Source organism: Manis pentadactyla, chromosome 5, assembly GCF_030020395.1.
Source record: "Manis pentadactyla isolate mManPen7 chromosome 5, mManPen7.hap1, whole genome shotgun sequence".
Taxonomy (NCBI): domain Eukaryota; kingdom Metazoa; phylum Chordata; class Mammalia; order Pholidota; family Manidae; genus Manis; species Manis pentadactyla.
In genome coordinates, this window is record NC_080023.1 from 11,894,578 (window position 1) to 11,916,940 (window position 22,363).

The following is a 22,363-nucleotide window of genomic DNA, read 5'->3' on the forward strand; positions in this document are numbered from 1 at the left end:
AAGCTTTCATTGTAAAGGGTCAGACAGTAAATATTTTAGGCCCTGTGGGCCACAGGGTCCCTGCTGCGACTGTTCAACTCTGTCATCATGGCGTCTAAGCAGCCACAGAGGATATCCAACCAGAGGAACATGCTGTGTTCCAATAACTTTACAAAAACAGGTGGTGGGCTCCTGTCAAATTATGCCACTATTATTTCAAATGCCTTTTTTTACCAGGAAAGCAACTGCCTACGAATGCCCAGGCTTTTCTTGTGAGGCAGCGTGTCTTTCCATGGACTGTTTGCATGACCATAGCCTGTGACTCTTACCCCGGCCGACATCCAGGGAGAACAGGAAAGAAGCCTGGGTGACCCCAGACTTCTGAGTGGGACGTTCTCGGTCACTTCCGTCTCAGCGCTTACCTTCCGCCATGGCCTTGATGTCATCAAGAACAGGGATCACTTTAGGTTTTAGTCGTTTATGGATTCCACCGCCTAGCAACGTTTTGATATCTAAATTCAAAGAAGCATAAGGAACTGTGAGGGTGGGTTCCAGTCGTTTCTTCCCCTCTTCCCACTCATTCTCACTCTGCAGGATTTCGCTGTCTGGAAAATCACCTTCAGTCTTTCCTGCCGTGAAATCCCATTTTCATTCTAGACCTGTTTAGGCGTTGACTCCTGTGGAGATGCCTTCCCCCTCTTCTAAGACCCCAGACCCGCTGGGCCCAGTGAGAAATGAATCAGCACAGACTCAGAGTTGGCATTTAATCCCCGTTTCCCGAAAGTTCCCATTACACCACTTTGTTTTCTTAAAAGACACGTGTCGGTGCCTGTTTTCGCTAAAGGAAAGAAATCCAAAGAGGATTTTCTCTTTCATGAAAAACAAACAAAACCCCCAAAGCGGGGAGAGCATTCAGCGTGCTCTGCAGGAGCCTGGGGAGGCAGCCGGGGGGCGGTGAGGGCGGCCCCAGCCGGCCCTGCCCTGGGAGCACTCGGCGTCCATGTGTCTGGGAACATCCGTGCTTCGTCTCGATGTATTTTGTGCACCTGTTGTCAAGGTTCATCTTAAGGTATCAGAAAAGCCTAAGAGGTAATTTTTGGGGTCTGGGAATGCTCAAGTTTTTTTCCATATAAATTAATGGCAATCCCTTCTTTTCTTTACGCCATTTCAGCTTAACGGAAGTTTCACAGGAACACTCTGCCTTCGCATAGCGGGGCAACCCTGTGCTGAGAACACAGATGTTTACCACGTTGACTGTAATTGCTCATGCCTAATCTCGTCAGCTGGGCCAGGTTTCTCAGCTGTGACACCGCTGACGTTTGGGGCCAGATCTCCCTTTGCTGTGGGGGCCGTCCTGTGTGTTGTGGGAAGTTTGGCAGCATCCCTGGCCTCCACCACAGATGCCAGCAGCACTGCCCTCCACCCCCATCCTGTGGGGACAACCAAAATGTCTCCAGCTGTTGCCAAATGTTGTCTGGAAGGCAAACAGACCCTGGCTGACAACCGCTGAACTGGGCAGTGCCCCTTCCTGTGGGCACGCAGGGACTAGCACCGCCCACCCTCAATTTCTGAAGCCCAGGGCTTTCCCTGGGGGGCCCGCTGCTGTCTCTGGCAGTGTCCTGACAGCGACCTGCTTCCTCACGCACCTGGGGATGGAAGAAGGGACACGGGACTGCCAGAAAGCAAAAATATTCTCACAGTAAGTGCTAGGTTTAGTCATGGAGTGACCAGTCGCAAACTGTCCATAACTCCATAGAAATTTCCTGTTTTTTCCCTCCTTTCACACAGAAATGTCAGAAACAGTACACTTCCGTTCTTAGACCACATGTTACGGGAGATGGCCACAGCATATAGCCAACACAACAAACCAACTGGAGGGAACTTAAAGTTTTACTCACTATCCAGATCTGAGAATGCTTTTTTCTTGGTGGTAGTATACTGGCCTGTTACATAGTTGATTTGCTAAAAAAAAAAAAAGAATTAAATGAAACCTCTTCTTCTAAGGTCCAAAGCCAAATAAAAAGACACTCAACATACAAAAATCATCCTGAACCAGAACATTTTGAAAAGCAAGCAGGTTCTTACATGTGTTTATATTTCTGGCACCCAGACTTCTTAGTAACACTCCAAAGCCCACCGGCTTAAGAAACATGATTGATTAATGCTCACGAGTCTGTGGATGGGCCGTATGGGTCATCTGCTTGGCGCCAGCTTGGCTGGGGACAAAGGGACCCCTCTCTCTACATGGCCTCTCACCTTCCAACAGGCCACCCTGGGTGTTTTCATGTGGTGGGCTCAGTGCAAGAGAACAAGGATGGTCACTGCAAGGCCTCTCGAAGCCTCAGGGCAAGCCTGGCACAACATCCCATCGGCTGCTTTCTTTTGGTCAAAGCAAATCACAGGGACAGACAGGATTCGAGGGATTGTAACAAATCTGCCTCTTGATTCAAGGAACTAAGAATGTGAGGCCATTTATAATGTAACATAGTAGGACAACTTTATTCTGTGGCTCTTACTGAGCTGGCTTCTGAAGGGCCTGGGTGCTCACTCTCCTGTCCACTCTGTCTCAGTGGACAGGCGTCCACACAGCCTCCACAACACTGGTGTTACCATTTTAAAATAACTAGTTACCCATCCTTGGTGAAAATGTACATCACCATTTAAATTTTTATTTCTCCAATTCCTAGAGTAACCTTCACTGCCTTATTACGTTTGGGGCCAGTTATACTTCCTCTGTCAATCAAGTATTCATATCCTCTGCCCAATTTTCTATACATTTGTTAGGGCTCTTCCTATGTTTTGAACTAGACGAACTGCCCCCAAAGTCATAGCAATTTACTATCCTTCCAAGACAATGAAAGCAATCCCAAAGTTCACCATCCGTGATTGCTATGTATTTAATTTAATTTTGCTAACTTTGTGGGAAAAAGTGTTTTGGAGTCTACAGAATGATGGGTAAAAAATGTGAGCACTTTTATTCACAGACTGTGGAAATGAAACATTTCCTTCTGGGTACAGACCATAAAGTTGTGGATAATATTAGCTTCTCTAGCCTATTTTAAAATGCCTGCATACTTCGCTCTTTTAGTTCCAACATTTTAAAAATTAGTACACTGTGTAATGTAATGTGTTAGTATTTTTCAGAATGCAATGAACTTGGTATAGAACACCTCCCTGGGGTGAGGTGGCCCATGGGTTGGGGCAGGCTCTTGCCAGTGAGCCCATTAGGAGGACACCCTTTTCCACATGTTGGTGGCCGTGACCTTGGCATCATGTGTTCGGGCTGGTATCTGCTGAGGCATTTTTCAGACCAGTGTTCTGAATAGGCAACATGCTTCTGGGATCCAGGAAAAGGAGCCCTCCGACCATTCTGTACCATCCCCCAGAACAACTTGTGGGTGGGTATGTGCCCCTTCCCAAGGAGTTTTGCACACCTATACAGATATTAGCAAATGGGTGTTTATAAAGCAGAAAGGATTCATTACAAGAATGACTTCATGCAACAGGGAGTTATATAGCCAGAAAGGATGGTGGCTCCCAAAGATTTTTTTTTTTTTTCATAAAAACCATGAGACCCTTAAAATAGTTAGACACTTGTATAATAAGTACTATAGTTGTGTCTTATCTTTAGGTAAAATAAAATTTAAAATAAAAACACCAATTCTGAAATTATGCCCCTGTACTTTTTTGAAAATCAAGAAAGATTTTGGAAATTAAATTCAGGCTTTTATTTCTTCATCTACAAAATTAAAAGATTACATCTGTCTAGGTTGATTCACTGGATTTCTAGAAAGTCTAAAAGAGATTCCAAATAGATAACAGTAACTCTAAAAGGCCCTGAACACAAAGCACCCTGGGATACACAGATTGTCAGTTTACCTCTGGAGTCACATTCAGGAGAGTTCTCAGGTCTCTGAAATTGCTGTCTGCCAGTTTCCGACTCCTTCCCATCTGGGTTGTTAGGTGGTGGTTTGCCACAAAGCCATAAATGACACCAGTGCTACAGGAAAAGGAAAGAAGAAAGAGCATTTACTGGGTGACCCATGGCTTTCTGGTCAATGGGAGGGGCCAGGGCTACGGGGCAGAGCACCTGCAGGCCGGGACCTTCCTCTCCCACGGCTACAGCCTTCCCACCAAATCCCATAATCCAGCCACCACCATGGGGGCTGAGAAATAGGACTCAAGCCTCTCAGAGGAAACAGATGTCCACCTGAGATAGACGGTTCTGTTAAACATGAAGCTTATAAATGGAACAATGTTCCCAATAAATTGTGGAGGAAATAGAAGGTACAGAGGTTATAAGGTTGGGTGTGTGATATAGTCCCATTCCTGTGCAGGTGTGAATGTAAGCATGGCACATGCATACCTCTGCTCCTTGCACAGAAGACCATCAGGAAAAATACCAAAATGATGAGTGGTTTGGGCTTCTAGTGTTTTTGGTTTCTCTTGTCTTTCACATTTTTTTTTAATTGTTCAGGTTGAAAGAAAACATGAATTACCCTAGCATTAAAATGCCATGAACAATAGCATACATTCAGTATCACTCCACTTTATATAAAGTATAAAATCAAACATAATGGTGTTGCTAAAAGTCAGCAGTTATATTTTGGGTGGCTAATGATGTATTCAGTATGAAATGAAAATTCACACATACGTACTTATTATATGGACACAATGTAAAATACGAATTTTATATGGATTCTCCATGAAAAACACACTTCAACGAAAAGTTTCATTTTAAAGGTTCTTTATATTAACTGATTGCTAACAATCCCCTGACTTAAATTAATTTGACCAGATGGTTTGTTTTTCTGTCAAAGCCTTCCAGTCTTAAAATGGGACATTAAAAATTGCAAATTGCTGAAGCTGTTAGATTTACCCACTAGATGGCAGCAGAAAATTACATAAGATGACCACAACATTCTAGTCTACCTAAGTTAATAACAAAATTGTTACTTTGTAATAAATTGCTGGTTTGTGACCATCCAATGGAAGGTGTGGATACCTTTTGAGAACCAATAATAGGCAAGTTTTGGAAAAAATTTTGATGCAGAATATCACTACTTCTTCACCAAAAGCAATGTGTTAGGCTCAATGCATTCATTTATTTACTGGTAGGGTGGTCAAATGTCTGTTTTTATACCACAGGACCCATGTTCCCAGGTCACCTCACAGTGCTGGGTAAATGGGGACAGTCATGGTTCATGTTAAGGGCATTGGTTCATTGCTGGTTTCACTTAAAACATATTTTCTCATAGAGGTATCCCATGGGGGCATTAGGTTTTCCAAACTAATCTGAAAAAGCCTGTAACATGCAAGGTTGAACAAGATTTCTTCTGGTTGACAAGCTGCAGTGGAATGTGTAGGAACACCAGTCCTGGGTTCCAGTCCGCCTACTGCCACTGACTCACATTGCGTGGGCAGGAGAAAATCACGTCTATCCTGTGAGCTGTAGTCGGTTTGGCAAAACTGGAAAGTACATTAGATGAGCACTTCTCCAGCTGCAAAGGAGAGGCGTGCTGGCTACCCACAAGTTCTCTAAGATCATTGTTTTTAAGTTTGGGTTCATGCTGATGGTAATCTTTAAAGATGAATATTAACTATATTCTGTGCCATTTGGAATGACCACCTTATAATCCATTTTTGTCAATCTTAAGTCTGGATTGGTCTTCATGAGGCACACATTATACCACAGCAATGATGGTTATTAAATGATGTACTCATACCAAATAGGGCCAAATGGCCTAAAATAATGACTTTGGAGTAGTGTGAAAGGAATTTTTAAAAAGTTGAGTCATAGCACTGCACCTGGAGCTTTATTTACCATGCCAAATGTATACCATGACGTCAGGATCACCAGCTGAATACACCTGCCCACCACAAGATCATCATAGGATGTGACATGGGGGTCCTCACTCTCTCTACCCAGCATGTCCGAATGATTTGTCATTCCTATGCCTCAGACCCATTTTGTCATAAAAGAAGTCAAAGTGAACTTGGGAAACAAATACCAGTCCAAGTCCCCTTGGCTGTCACTGGACTGGGCCGGAAAAGAACCTCCTTGCCTTGAACTCCCAGGGGACTTCACCTCAAGTTCTGAGGGAGTCTTACTCCCCTCATACTCTCTTTCTACCTATATTTAAATTCCCTAAAAAGAGGCGGAAACTGCTTCTTTGTTATCTGTGGGTAATGTGGGGTCTCCTGTCCATGGTGGGTGCTTAGGGAAGGTAGGTTTAAGGACTGGGCTTGGTTTCATTTGGTCCATTTAGAAGGTTAGCCATATGTTTAGAGCATCTAAATCAGAAACTGCCTTTGTTTCTTTACTGAATAAATGCCTTAACTCAAAAGATCATCAATCAGTAAAATGAATTGCAATATGACATTGCAGTTTAACACTGAATTTCAATGTGACATATTTTAAGAGACCCACAGTTCTGTGAATCAATTACGGATCCAATTAAAATGAAAGCACTGATCATTGAAAAAAAAGTGCCTATACTAAACAGAATTCTGGAATAGAATTCAGCAACTTTTAAGGCTGATTTTCAGACCCATAACCCATCATTGTAAATTTTGTATTATGAACTAAGGATGGCAACTTCAAATGCCTACAGGGGTGGGCAGAATGCATAAAGGGAAAAGTGTATGTAATGGGCCTGTGGGAGCTGGGTGATCAGAGACAGGGTGGAGACAGATGCTCTGCAGTTCTAGCAAGTCCAAGTTCATGATGGAAGACCGGTATTGCCAGGTCTTCCAATGATTCACCAAAGTCGGGAAACCTGGATTCTTATGTAAAAGTCTCCCATTTTTAAATATTAACAGAGCAAATAATAAATATAACCATTAAAAAATATAATTTAAAAGTTTCATAAGACATATGCACCCCTATGTTTATCACAGCACTATTTACAATAGCCAAGATATGGAAGCAACCTAAGTGTCCATCAGTAGATGAATGGATACACATGGAATATTATTCAGCCATCAGAAAGAAACAAATCCTACCATTTGCAAGAACATGGATGGAGCTGAAGGATATTATGCTGAGTGAAATAAGCCAGGCGGAGAAAGACAAGTGCCAAATGATTTCCCTCATTTGTGGAGTATAACAATGAAGCAAAACTGAAGGAACAAAACAGCAACAGACAAACAGATTCCAAGAAGGGACTAGCGGTTACCAAAGGGGAGGGGTGGGGGAGGGTGGGTGGTATGGAGGGAGAAGGGGATTGAGGGGTATTGTGATTGGCACACATGGTGTGGCAGGGATCATAGGGAAGACAGTGTAGCACAGAGAAGGCAAATAGTGACTGTGGCATCTTACTGCACTGAGGGATGGTGACTGCAATGGGGTATTATTGGCGGGGATACGATAATATGGGTGAATGTAGTAACCACATTGTTTTTTAATGCGAAACCTTCATAAGAATGTATATCAATAATAACTTAATAAAGTTTTCTATCCAGATCAATTGATAGTTTTCATTTGCAATCTCTAGTTGAAAACTGTCATAAACACCGAGAATAAAGAAATTATCCTTTCTGTTACTGTCAATTGAGATATTCCTTATAATCCTATGTTTTTTTAAGAAAAAAGAAATAAACACATGAATTAATATTTTTGTTTCTTTCAACCACCACCAGTCAACTATTAGAATATGAAGATGCTGAGGGAAATTGAGCCCACAGAAAAGGAATAAAATGTCATTGACTCTTAGTTCTCTGGCATTTGACATAAAAGATACCAAAAACATGTATTTTTACGCAGGATAACAAAATCTCTTGAAATTTTTAGAAGATAGGAATCTAAATTTTTATGGCATATTAGCATTTTATCTTCTAGAATTTTTTATGGATGGACCATTTTTCCACATATAAACTTAAAAGTAAATATTGAAAGCTTTTAAAGACTAAGGAGAAACTTTAAAATTTGTAGCATATTTTTCCTATCAATTTCTACTGACAAATTAAATAATAACAGCTAAGTAAATGCTTTTAGTCTGTAAACTGATCTTATTTTTTAATGATAATGTTTTAGTTTAAATTTTAATGATAAATAACTAACCCTCTTATTCACATTAAGAAAGTCTCGTGATTTTCAGACATGCTAGCTCAATTTCTTTTCTAGAACCTTGTGGCCTCCAAGCCAGGAACAGACAATCGCAACCTAATAAAAAAATGAACTTTGACAACAGCCACCTTCCTAAAAGTGACTAGGATTCCATTTTTACCAGGGTAGTTGGAAAAAGCTGATTTATTATGCTTGGAAACTTAGAAATATACTGGAAAAATAAAGGCAAGGCTGTTCCTTTTTCTGTTGTTAATCACCCTTCTGAAATTTTGAAAGATGCCAGTGATAATAGTGCAAAGGAAAGAAAGGAGAGGAAACCTGGCTTTTTCCTGTGAAAGACACATCTGCTTACACAGTCCAGTGAGAGGTGGAAATTCAATCTGCTGTTGGTCAAACAGACTTACATAAACATACGTCAATGTCTGTGGAATTCTAACATTCCTCAGCTGCCTTTGGGGAAAGATCAGACAGAAAGGACATAACCACATACAATCCACATACAATCGGATTTCTCCTTAACTGTTGCCTTTCTCAAAACAAAATTTTTTTTAACATTTTAAATAAAAAAAGAATGGATGGAAATTAGCGTACTCAAGACTAATTGAAAAACCAACTTCATTTTTAATGGTAACACTTATATAGAACCACAAAATGAGATTGAGGCTGATAAAAGGCAAGTGCATTACTCTGGGTTTCTGAAAGCGTTTAGCAAAAGTTTTCTACAAAGACTATATATATCACTAGTATGTAATCTCTGCTGAGGTCAATGTAAGCCAAAGGCCAACACTCCTCTTCTTTCTGCCTTCTAACCTCTCCGCCTTCATAGTCATATTGTATCTGATTTTGTGGACATATTTTCTTCTCCTTCCTCTTTAATCATAATTTAGAAATTTTTGCTTTCCCTGGTTTTTAATCTTGTTAGCTAGTTTTGAGTACTTGTAAACAATACATAACTATTAATCAACTCTTGATATAGAAGATACTTGAAAACCTATAGAGGTTTCAAAAGGAAGACATCAAAATTAAAATACTTAGCTGTTCTACTTAAAAAATGCAAGGCAAAGAGGTTTAAATTTCTAGCCTGAATTTTAAATAAACAAACCAATCTCAAGTACTGCTCTTCTTTAGACCTATTTATAATTCACATATGAATTCAGTATATTATGTGAAATAAGTTTTACATTTGTCACAGCCTCAAACAGGTGATCAACTTTGATTTAATTTCAAATTGTGAATTTCAAATTAATAAATTTTACTTGTGTCAGGGAAATATCTCAACTGAAGGTGTAGGAGGCTGTAGAATCATGGAATGTATTTTTGTTCATTTTTAACAGCTTTATTAAGATGTAATACATGTTTTTTTATGTTATTCTTTTGCACTCTAAAAATAAACTGTCAAATACAGTAGTCACTAGCCTCCTATGGCTACTAAAGTTTAAAGTTTAAATTTAAGTTAATACATTCCTTCCTAATTACAACCCTTAAATAGAATTCGTGCCTCATATCAAATTTACCGAGTATCATAATTCTTCCAAGTGGTAAAGATACCTCAAGACAAATGCTGGGCATAGAAGCCACAGGGCATAAATATGCAAAGAAGTAAAAAGCTAACTTTTTCAAACAATAAGGCTTCTCTCTCACTTACCAACTTTACATTTCCCTGTATGGCCCCGGAAGATGACTGGTTAGTCAGAGACGGGTAAGATTCCTCAAGGGAGGAACAACCTAAGACAGGCACAGTCGCAGGGGGGTCATCAGGTGAGAAATTGGGGATCAACAGAGGTGAGGCTTAGAACCTCACCCCCCCTGTTCTGAGAGAAATCTTCTGCATACGTGGATGTTTTATTGCCCTGGTCTAGCTTGGATTAACACATAGTCTACAGGCACACACCTGATCATCTACATTTGCTCTCTTACAACACTAAACTATGTTTTCTACCTTTATCTTGTATCTACCTACCACTTCAGCATTTTATTAAAAATAATAATAATAAAGAGAGAAAAGTGGTATCCACATATAAATCAAGTATAAAAACCAAATGAGTATTCATATTTGAACTGACTGTTTAGAGTTCATAATGCATGAGCAAAACCGAAAGTTTCTGTGATGACTGCCCTTGTACTGTTCACCATGTAACTTATTCACTATGTAAGAATTTGTTCTCCATGTAAGAACTTGTTTGTTATGCCTCAGAAGATTGGAGACTGACGAAAATTAGGCTTGGGGTGGATTAATGATTGTGCATTGAGCACTGACTCCCCTATACAGAATTTTATTGTCGTTAACAACCATTTGATCAATAAATATGAGAGATGCCCTCACAAAAAAAAAAAAAGGACAGACTTCCAATGGTAAAATAAATTAGTAACCGGGATGTAATGTATAGCATAAGGAATATAGTCAAGATATTGTAACAGCCTGGAAGGGTGATAGCTGGAACCTAGAATTATGTATATAAATGTTCTACCACTGTGTTGTACACTTGAAACTCATGTAATGTAATACTGTGTGTCAACTACCCTTCAATAAAAAATAATTATTAAAAAAAAAAAAAAAAATTTAAGTTAATACAACTAAAAAATCTCATTCCTTAGTCACACTAATGGTATTTCAAGTTCTCAATAGCCGTATGTGGCTACTGGCTATGGATTAGTACAAATACAGATTATTTCCATCACTGTGGAAAATTCTATTGGGCAACACTGTTCTACAATGCTATACACAGTATGTATTTCCTTTTTTTTAATTAAAGTATCATTGATATACAATCTTACTAAGGTTTCACATGAACATGTGGTTTCAACATTCACTCATTATCAATTCCTCACCCCCCTATTACAGTCACTGTCCATCAGCGTAGTAAGATGCTGTAAGTCACTACTTGCCTTCTCCGAGCTGTACTTCCTTCCCTGTGACCTGCCTATACTGTGATTGTGAATTATAATGCCCCTTAATCCCCTTCTCCCTCCCCACCCACACTCCCCAACCCCTCCTCTTTGGTAACTGGCTAGTCGCTAGTCAGGCTAGTCGCATCTTGGAGTCTGTGACTCTGCTGCTGTTTTGTTCCTTCAGTTTTGCTTCGTTGTTATACTCCCCAAATAAGTGAAATCATTTGGTACTTGTCCTACTCTGCCTGGCTTATCTCACAGAATGTAATACCCTCTAGCTCCATCCATGTTGTTGCAAATGGTAAGATTTCTTTTCTTTTTATATCTGAATAATATTCCATTGTGTATATGTCACAGTGTGTATTTTCTTAAAAGATGTTTTCAAAACTAAAATATACTCAAGAGAAAAAAAAATTATCTGAATTGTTTGATGTATCCGAATTCTTAAGAATAAAAAAATTACAGCATTCATTTTACATATAACTGAATGCTAAGTTTATATCTGACTTTGTAGCTTTATTTATTACATCTTTATTTTTTATTACTATTACTTTTGTATTTTAAACGTAATGTAAATAATTCAATCAGTTCAGGGTGAACTATAATGTATATAACACATAATTCTATAATGCAAATTAAAGTCCAACTTAAAAACAGAAACTCAGTACTTATGGATGCTTCATTCAGAAAAAAAAAGGGAGGTCCATTATTATATATGTAAACATTTGTTAGGGAAAACAAGTAACTACATGCAATAAAGAATTTTCCTGAAATTACACCATATGTATTTATAACAAATGAAAACTATTAACTTGTTAAGTAAGTAATCACACTAACAAGAAGCCCTGAGGGAGAGTATTTTCAGATGATACTTTATCATCTGGGCCTCCTCTTTGAAGTCCAGGGGGCACAGACTGGGAGAAACATGGCTGTTCAAGTCTTTGGATGAATGCAGGAAGTAAGTAGGTTGCAGGCTTACAGGAACTGTAGCAGGGTCCCTGCTGGGTCTGACAGGTCTGCGGGCTCTATCTGCCACTTCCTTGGTAGCTGAGGAAGAGGTAAGTACTCCAGCTGCAGAGTCTGTGCATTTCTGAAAAAACTTCAAATGCAACGCAGACAGACAGGGGTACCTGGAATTGCCATTGACCTTATCCTAAATGGCCTTTCCGAATTTGGTGTGAAGAAACTGATGCAAATTATCTACAGGGAGACAGAGCAGAGAGAAAGAGCCCCACACCCCCATCTTGCAGAAAAAAAAACAAAAAACTCCCAGATGTTCAAACAAAGGTGCAGGAAATCAGTTCACATATTCATTGGTTCCTGTTTGCATGTGTATTGTTAGGGTTTATTAGTTCACTATTTTCAGCAAAAGCATGTCTTTGTTTATAAAAAGAAAAAATGACTGCCCTGGAATTAGAGGTAATGCATTGGTTTTTTCTTTGCTTTCTGTAAGGATTTTTTAGTTGGTCCATTTTATTTTCAGTGTAATTAGTTCAATAGGTAATGTTATATAATTCAAAAGAGATACAACGTCTAAGTGCATTAAGAAGTGAGTACCCTTCCTTCACCTCCCCAACCACCCAATGGAGACCAGGTGGGATCTCCTCTTTCCAGAGGAGACCAGGGTTGCCAGGGTCTTACAATCCTGCCACATATGCTCTCTGCAAATGCAGCCAGGTGTTTGTACCTCTCTCCCATGTTCAGCACATGTTCTGTACATGGTCTGCAAGCGGCTTTCTCACTTTGTCTCTCCTGGGGACTGTTTCATATCAGCTTGTCTAAAGCCACCCAGTCCTTCCCAGTGGGTATGTTGTATTCCACTGAATGGTCACCCCAAAGCAGAGAGATGTCTTACCAGGCCTGTTCCCATGGCCACACTTAAAGAACTTTTCTTCTTGGATTTACAGCTAGAACTTCAGCTGGTAGGCAACCTTAGACTGTCCTATTTAATTTTGCTCAGTTACTGTTTAATTCCATTTTCTGCTTAAATTCCTGAGTATCAGTTATTTAGCAAAACTTGAAAAATTTTGCTCACAACAACTGAGCAAACGCAATGCGTGGAGAAACAGCAAGGAAGAGGCTCACTGCCAACCTCCTTGTCTCTGTCTCCTTGAGGCTTGGCATTATCCATGCCATAGGCACTTTATCTCTGCTGCTAACTGACTTGACCTTCGTTGGTTGAATGAATGAGGAACGATGACTGAATATCAAAACGAGGGGGACCAGTTTTGTGAAGCAAGTCCCTCAGCTGAGGAATCCAATTTGGACTCAATAAAATGTCATCATCTTAAAAGCAGTGTACTTCTGATCTGTCAGTCAGTTGGAAAACTTTTGGCAATAGAAGTTGCTGCAGAAGAAACATTTTAAATCATGAAGTGTGTTCCAGTCTTTAAGAAAGGGTAGCAGCTTAACTGCAAATTCAAGAACATTTTATTTTATTTCATTATTACTTATATTTATTATTAAAAAGCTATTATTAGATAATCATTATTTATTACTAGTAAGTTAATTCCATTCTACAATATCCTCAAACTCCTCAATGCAGGGACTGGGCCCGCCCTTCGAGATCCGTTTGAATGTAGGAATCAACTATCACATACTTGCCCTGCCTTCCCATAGGCTGCCTCTCTCCAAACAGCTATTTAAGAGGAGGGAGCCGATGGTCTGGGAGGTAAATGCTTCCTGCAGGTATCAGGATGTCTTGGAGATGAAACAATACCAAAGGTTTGGCTTATCACGTAAATGAGGGCAGCTTGATCACCACGCTGACTTGAGGTCACAGTGTCCTCTTTCTAAGTGGTCCTGAACAAGCACTTTTGTTCTCATCTGTTTTGGGGGTGTTTTTGTTTAAAATTCATGGGCTTAACACTGAAAAAAACGAGACATTCCTCAGCCACCCAGAACACAATCAGCTGCTTCCTAAGACTGGGCTTGCCTTATCAGTACACAGATCACCAGAAGGGAGACCGTGAAGTACTTCCTCAGGCAGGGACCATTTCTCTTCTGACGCTGGTGCATTTCTCCACCACACTTGTTACAGCAGCGACACAAACCGAAGCAAACCCCCACCAGCGGCATCAGGATCACGAAGAGCAGTCCCAGGATGGCGCAGATAATAATGCCCATTTCATAGTAGATGATCTGCAAGTCAAACAGAAGAACAGCACATACTGTAACGCAGAAGAACAGATAGAACATTCCACAATGTACGCATTTCATGTTTTTAAACCTATTTGCCATTAGGAGCTGAATCTTAATGTGTGCATATATATTTTGAAGTTCCTTTTTGAAACAGAGGAAGCAGAGTTTGGAGTTATCAGAATATGGGACCAAGTGATTTATGTTTTCTTTCAGCTCCCAGGAAAACGTCCAAATGCAGGGCCAAGTTGCAAATGGCTTAATTTCAACCCTAAAGATATTTGGTTTTAAATGGCATAACACATTTGGCAGAAATACTTGCATAATGAACAGTCTACATATAGGGTACTTTTCGCCAGGATGTAGCACCAGGGGAAGTTATTAAGAATTCAAAGCAGGTTGGAATGGATGAACGAAGGACAAATCCACAGTTAGCTACTAAAGGATCTAGGAACACATCTAAATTGAGAAAACAGGCTCTGGCTTTCTGAATCCAACATGGCCATTCACTTGGTTTCTCCACCCATTTACTGGGAATAATAATATGTGCCTGATAAGGTCATGGTGAACATTAGAAATGATATATGATTAGCAATAATGTGCCCAGTAAAGTATGCGGCACAGATTAGACATTTAATAACTGGCACCTCCATGCCAGGCTGATGAGGCTGAGCTCTGCAGCCTGTGTATCAGACAGCTCCTAGGTTCCTAGGAACTAGCATGCTTCTAGATACGTTCTTTTAAATACGTGACCAAAGCCTGTTTTCATAATACTGCTGGCTTTATTCTGGGATAAATAAAAATGGATGCAACCAGATGACAAAACTTGAACTTGCTCCAATTCACAAATGCAGTTTCTCACATTTTCATAAAGGAAGACATTTTTAAAGAATGGTGGAAAATTACAAGTTGGCAGTTTGCAACTAATGGATCAGCTGGTTAGCAATAGATTCTGAAGCCAAGCTGAGCAAAATAAAACAAAACAGAAGTGTTGCTCCTAGAAGCAAATGTGGTATCTTGGGAGACAGCGCTGAACATGGGGTCAGTGGACCTGCTTTAAATTCCAGCAGGGGGCTTCTAGTTCCCTAAACTGGAAAACTTTACATTAGCATGAATGTCATGAGCATATTGTGAGGGACAGACACTTAAATGATTTGATGTAACAACAATTAGCCAAGTGCCCAACACACTCAGCAAATATTCAATCAAATTAGTTAACTGTGAGCAAATGTTTATGAGTATTAAGCCAGGTGCACCTGGCACTTGAATATTATCTACTTCAGTATTAAGGATAAAATACTAAAAAGAAAAAAAAGTGGCTAATGTTGTTGCATTCAAGTACATGCTCCTGCTTAAACTACGTCCCACCCCATGGCCACGAAGAGTCATTATTTTCTGGTGTTTGTCACCCCACCTTGAGGATTCAAATCATTGGCCAATTAGGAAACCAGCCCTAGATCCTCCAAACTCTTCTATATTTCACTATCTTTTCTCAGCAAATACTCTAAATTATTTATTATTTTTAAAAGAATTTAAAATCCTTTCTGAATCCTGGGAGCCACTGAGCCCCCAGGAGGGAAGGTGTATTGAAACGTTTTAAATGTACCATCTCTGGCTCCAAATACAAATTTTATATTTTATATACAACCTTTCTAATGTTACTAAGTATTATGCAAACAGTATCAGGAAGGAGATGTGTCATTTCAAGATTTTGCTTCAAGGCTGAAGTCTGGCCAAGGTCTGGCAAGGACCTATATTATTTTCTGATACACCAAGATCTCTGGAGCACTTTGTGGATTATGTTGGAAAGAGGATCAAGATTTAAATTTGCTGAGATGGGTTGTTATTCTTTCATGAACTACTAACACTGAAAGAGGAAATTAAAGATGATAGCAGAAACAAAAATGAAACAATAATTTAAAAATCATCACAGTGGAGATGACAGCGGAGATAGAAATTTCTGACAAAAAGCGCTGCACTACTACTGGCTTTACATAGAGCAACATGAAACAGCAGACAAGTACTTTACCTTCAGAACCAAAACTATATTTTCTGGCTGTGGAAATCAAAGCAGTTGAAGATTTTGTGCAAGCCAGAGGCAGCAAGCATCAAGAAAACAGAAGTTACATGAATGATTAATCATAATCAGAAACATAATAATCTACACAGAGAAAATCAGTGTTCATTAGAGAAACAGTGTTTCGTTTAGAGCCAAGGTCTAGAATTTAAGTTTGAATTTACATCTGGATTTCCTGAAAGTTTCTTAATGAGTATGCTAATTGGCGATGGAATTAGTGGGAAAGTACAAATGCCTAACACACTGACCACGTGGTCTTCAATAAACAGAATCAGCAGCTGCCTAGAACCCCAGAGCCAAAGGCAGCATTTTCCAAAGCATCCTTTCTAAACTGAAAATCTAATGGTGTCATCCCCTTGCTCAATAGCATTCCATGGATTCCCACCATGTTTAGTTCAGATTTCTTAATGTGGTCCTATGTTATTAAATCCTGGCCCCATATCCATTCTTCTTGACCATTCTTGTCCCTAGAAAGTGTCATGCCCTCTCTCCACTTCCTCACTCTGGGACTCCCTCCCTTGCCCAGAACATTCCTGTCACACTTCCCCTGATTACTCAAATCTCAGCTTGAGTGCCGCCTCCTCCAGGAAGTCTATCTTGATATAACCACATCTGGGCTTGCCACCCACCCCTCCTTCACGCAGCCATGGAGCCCTGCACTTGCCCTTTCCCCAGCACACACCCCACTCAGAGTGACAGGCTCCCACGGGAGCATTTCCTGAGCCACGCTATACACTCAGGAGAGACAGAGCCCTGGCAGTCACACCCACCCTTCTTTCCCAAGCGCCAGACCTAGGACCTGGCACGCAAGAGTTGCCCAATATATAAATCAGGTAAACTGATGACCTGAGGAAGTAGGAGCCTCTGCCTTAGAACAACAATTCCTCAACAGTGGTACTAAGACAAGGACAGGTCAGTAATGAGGGTGCGCCGACCCGTGGTGAAATACAATTGTCAAGATGCAATGAGTTTCCCATAAAGTGAAATTTGCTCTGTTTATAAGCCTATCCTTTTTCGGATGAGAGAGAGGTGATTTGTATATAAAAAGGGACAGTTATTATTGTTGCTATGGTTGATTTTAAATGTCCTTATGTGGCAAAATAAAAGTAGGTGGTCTGTGCTATTTCCCAGATTAATTTTTTGAAACTGTCTGGTCCAGGAAATCCAAAAGTTTAGAAATTATTGCCTTAGATGGCAGATTTACACAGATGCGAAAGAACAATGTTTGTGATATTAGTAACTTTTACACGAGGCATCCAAAATGTTGGGGTGGGCAGTTCAGATGCGCAGGCTCCCCCATCACGGGCATCTTGAATGACTTGCAGCCTCCCTCCCCAGGCGGGGGCTCCACAGGACAGGTACCTCTCAAATGCCACCATAAGCACCTCACAGTGTGTGTTATAAGCACTGACTTCAGGTTCCTTCTCTTAAGTTTGTCAGACAATTTGGGTGAGACAGGAAGCTGTCTTTAATATGACCCCCAAGTACGGCTATAATTAGGTTAAGTTCAGAGAACTTGCTCTTGGCTACGAGGCCCGACCCTGCGGGGCTGCAGTCAGGGCAGAGCCTCTTGGAAGCTCTAACAGCCAGCTGATTCTTTTGAGTTTTATTTTCTCACCCAAGAGTCAGCCTGGTCTGACAAGTTTCATAGGATATCAACCAAGCCCTCCGTGAGCTATGTGCATTTTCACCTTTCTGCTGTCCATGCTGGTTGGCATATAGGTACTAAGTCTCATTCTTGCAATGCAGCAGCTTGATCCCGCCTATCCCACTTCGTATCTGTGATTCCCTCCTCCAGTGAACTGCCCTTTACTGTCACCTGGGGACCTTTCAGGAAATACCAGCAACCAGTCAACCCTGACAAACTTCATCAGAATCCCTGGGGGATAGACGTAGGCATTGTTCCGATGCTACTCAGACCCTTGGTTGTCTTACTGAAAGAACGGGGATAAGCAGAGACTCTATTTTCTACAGTTACAATGAAGACAACATGAGAAACAGTGGGAAGCAACATGTTTGTGCATTATTTTATGTGCTTTACATGTACTATTTAATGTGAATTGAGTTAATACACATGAAGCGCTTAGACAAATGTCTGCCAGAGCCATGCTCAATAATAATAATAATAGTAATAAGTAATAATCAATGTATGTTAGCATTATTCTCATCTCTCAGCTCCACTGAGCCTCAGCAATGAGCCAATCATGGACCATCTTGCACTGCTTCCTATCCAAATGCTTTCTGAGATCCCTAGAAGGCACTTCCCTGATTGGAGAGTGTGTTCCTACAGGCAGCACAGCGCTGCCCTGTCAGAGGGCAGGAGACAGAGCGCCCATCCGCTACCTTCCAGTCATGTAGGGTGGGTGCCACACATCACAAAGCCACCTGGAACGTTGACCTGACGTTAACTAAGTGCCGAGTCGATATCCCATGGCCGTTGGCACTAATGAGGTCGTGAAAAGCAGCAGGGCCCCAAGCCCTGCAGCCGCCCTCAGAAGAAGCTTCAGGGAAGGGAGGCGTAGTAGCTTCATGATGCAATGAATGAGGGAGACACAAACCGGCCAAACCCAGAGCACAGCCAGCCAAGAGGTGGGAGTGCAGCCTCCCTGAGTGCAGGATTTTTTCTACAGGGCAGAAATACTGCCGTCATAGACGGGCGTCACTGTGCAGACGGGAACAATGCAAAGCCTCTAATCCGGAGCTCAGCACAGGATGGGCAGGACGGCAGCTCTTCTTATTCCAGGCAGGAAGATGACAGTTCAGGAATGTGCTTTAGGAAGCAACAGAGAAGCTTTGTAGTTTAGACAAAGTGTTTGCAGACTGACGTAAGGGCTTACCTCTCACTGACTCTACTCGCTGTCAAGTCCCGTTTCAGTGCCAGTTCTCTGTGGGGTCTTACATGATGTGTATCCCTGTCCAGCGTGTGTCCCAGTTACCTCCTGTAAGGGGGTGCTTGGGCTGTCACAGCCATGTACCACAGACTGCTGGTTTCAACAACAGAAATTAATTTCTTCACAGTTGTGGAGACTGGGGAGTCCAGGATCAAGGTGCCGACAGGTCTGGTTTGTTCTGAGGCATCTCTCCTTGGCTATCTTCTCCATGTGTCTTCACACGGTCTTTCCTCTCTGCAAGTCTGTGTCCTAATCTCCTTTTCTTATAAAGGGCATCAATCAGACTGGATCAGGACTCATCCAATGACCACATTCAACTCAATGACCCCTTTAAAGACCCTGTCTCTAAATACAATCCCACTCTGAGGTCCTGGGGGTTAGGACTTCAACATGTGCATTTTCGACACAGTTCAGCCCATAACATCCATGCACAGAGCTTATCCCATGGCCTCCCTTTCAACAACTCTGAGTTCTTAGAGTGAAGGCCATACTTTCACATGCTTGTATCCCACCACACATTGCTTGTAGTGAGTATTCTGTAAGTAGCCATGAAATGAATACATTAAACAAAAGAGAGAAGGTGTGAACAAAAACGTCAGGGAGAAAAGGGACCCGAGGACCGTAAGTACTACTTTTAACTTTCAGCTCAGGCGCAGGAAGGAGGCGGTCCTGTGAAAAGGAGTCAGATTTCCCTTCCAAAGCCAGGCCCTCCCCTCAGAACACAAGGTCTGCACCACTGAGTGCTTATGAACCCCCTTCTGAAGAAAGTTCATGGCAAGACCCCCAGCTGGAAGACCACTCCTGGCTGCCTGGGCTCCCGCCCTCCGGGGGCTCAGCAGAAGATGATGCACCGAGAGTGGGCTTCTGAGGGCTGCAAAGACTCCCAGGGCCACTCCCCTGAACAGCTCTTAGTGGGTGACTGAACCAGCAAGGGTCCAGGGGCCAGTATCGAAGATGCTGTTGGTGCCTGGCATGTCCCTCAGGCCTTAGGCATATGGGTGTGCCGCCTCTAACTTCTAACTGGTGTCTTTAACCCGGTGCTCAAAGGCATTTTCCAGAACCATGGTAGGTCAGAAGCGGTTAGGGACTAACATTGCACCCCAGGCAGCCTGTGACGAGGGCCTTTCCATCCTGGGGTCTTCCTACGGGCTAACCCAGTACTGGCGTCCTGCATGGTTTCCCACAGCACAGCCACAGGATGATGCTCTGGTCACCTCCAGTGGCAGGTGGAGGCCTGGCACACCCTTTCCAGGCTGCCCTCCTGCCCCTGATCACCTCCCCACTTCCCAGCCAGGGTTCCCTGCACCTCCCAGACAATGGCTGGCTCTGAGTCCTTGACTCAGGATCTGCTCTGGGGGACTGTAACCTAACACACCCAGCATTGATCAGACTACACCAGTCAGAGAGCTCCTCTCCCAATGTGGCCTGCCTTCTGTAGTATCTTTGCTAAACTAAGTGCCTTTTCCTTGGATATCTGTGGAAAACTTGGCCCAATCCCACATCTTGGGTGGGATTCAGTTCATTCACATGGGCTCAGTTCTGTAAGTTCTCTGCACTTCACACCCTCGTTAATGGTTTTCATCCATTTGCAGAGGCACCTGAGGTGAAGAGAAAACCAGGAACCAGGGGGATCCCCAATTTTACAGGTGCTCCAAATCTCACACCAAGCTAACTATGAAGGACATTGCCATGGACAGCAGCCCAACTCCGGGTGATACTTGCCGGGGTGCCCAGTCACCCCAGGGTTTCAGGACCCCCTCCTCTAAGGCATGGACCCAGATGAAGTGTGGCCCCATCACCCAGTCCTTGGTAGAACTGGCTGGCATTCAGACCATGCTGCTAACTGCATGCTAATTTTTCATATAAATACAAAAGCAACAGTCATTTGATTCTGCCCAGGGATGCAGGCAGACACAGGCAATCATGTTTGGGAGATGTAAGTGAAGCCAGTGGCATTTAATAATGAAAGTGCTTTCCATGGTACTAGGGGAGGCTGTCGGCTAGGCAGTAACTGGTTAGTCATCTTTTACAAGTGTAAGTGGCCTTTAGAAAAGGATTTCCTCTATGGTTTCTGTGTTCACCTCTCTCTTGAGCATCATTTTATTGCAAATTGAGAACATGAGGCCTTGTAACCACAGTATCTGAGGTAACCATTCGCTGGGCAAGAGTTCGCTGCCCTTCCCACGCACTGGCCTCCCATCCACGGGGAACTGTCATTACCGTCTGCTGTGCTGGCCGTTAAAGAATGGCCACCTGTGTCTGCTTTTACTGTGTCTTGATAACCACCTTTGTACCAGGAAAGGAGAGAACAAAGTGCTTCACCCTGCAGGACTAGGAGCCTGACAAACAGTTTCAACTATTTTTTATTATCCTAACATTCAATACAACAAACATATGTCTGTTTCGCTGACAACCTACACTCATACTAAAGCAAAATCAAAAGAGCACATTTTTTCCATTTAGACGGTTGATCATAGGTGCAAATGGAGTGAATTAGCACCTTGGTATTAAGTAGAGACATTCAGGGTGCTTAATTCTTTCTGAAAATACTGTCCTCTCGCCTTCAAGAGGCAATCAAGCCCCGCCATGTCCCGGCTCCAGCTCACCTTTCCTTCCTCCTCCTCCTCACTCACTGGCTCCACCCACGGGCCTCCCCCTTCCACACCTTGTCCTGGCGGCTCCCATGGTCCCCACAGCCCAGCGTGCCCGCAAAGCCACCTCCCCACCCGCTCCAGCCCTGCTGATTCTTACAAGCCCCAAAGTCACCTCCTCATGGAAGCACTTCTGGTCAGAATTCACTATTTTTCCTCTGTAAGTTACTTATAGATCTACTTATTTCCTTCTTCTACTTCGCCTTCTGCTGTAAATAACTGGGTACTGTCTCTGTCCCCCTGCTCTGAGCCTTGAGACCAGGGGTCACCTATCTTCTTCATCCATGTCTCTCTTCCAGTCCTCGCCAAGTGCACACACAGGCTGCTCAGGAAACAGCCTTCAAATATGTAGTACTTTTTAACAAACTATATTTTAAAACAAAGTACATGTCCCTATTTCAAACAATTCTATTTAGTTAGGGAGCTCTTTTCTCTTCACTAAAAATGTAGCATAGTCCTTCAGTTAAGGAAATTTTTGTTTTCAAATAATATCCAGCTTGAAAGGTGAATGTTTCTTCAAACACTACTTTTGACATGTATGCTTTAGTTCAAACAGGATTTTATTAGGTGATTCAATATTCCAAAAAAGTTCTTAGTCAAAAAAGGTTACTAAATTCACGGATTAAATAGCTGGTTTATTAAAGATTCACTTTCAAGTCAGCCAAAATTT

At 41.9% G+C, this 22,363-nt stretch overlaps 1 protein-coding gene across 1 annotated transcript in view; it reads right to left on the bottom strand.

Moving 5' to 3' along the window:
* PROM1 (prominin 1) overlaps positions 1–22,363 on the bottom strand; it is a 114,448-nt gene that overhangs the window by 41,173 nt on the left and 50,912 nt on the right. Inside the window, exons 4-7 of the mRNA XM_036921074.2 lie at positions 13,872–14,077; positions 3,859–3,979; positions 1,878–1,941; positions 402–491 (exon numbers count right to left, since the gene is read on the bottom strand). Of these exons, the coding sequence (XP_036776969.2) occupies positions 402–491; positions 1,878–1,941; positions 3,859–3,979; positions 13,872–14,077 (481 nt within the window). The remainder of the gene's footprint in view (positions 1–401; positions 492–1,877; positions 1,942–3,858; positions 3,980–13,871; positions 14,078–22,363) is intronic.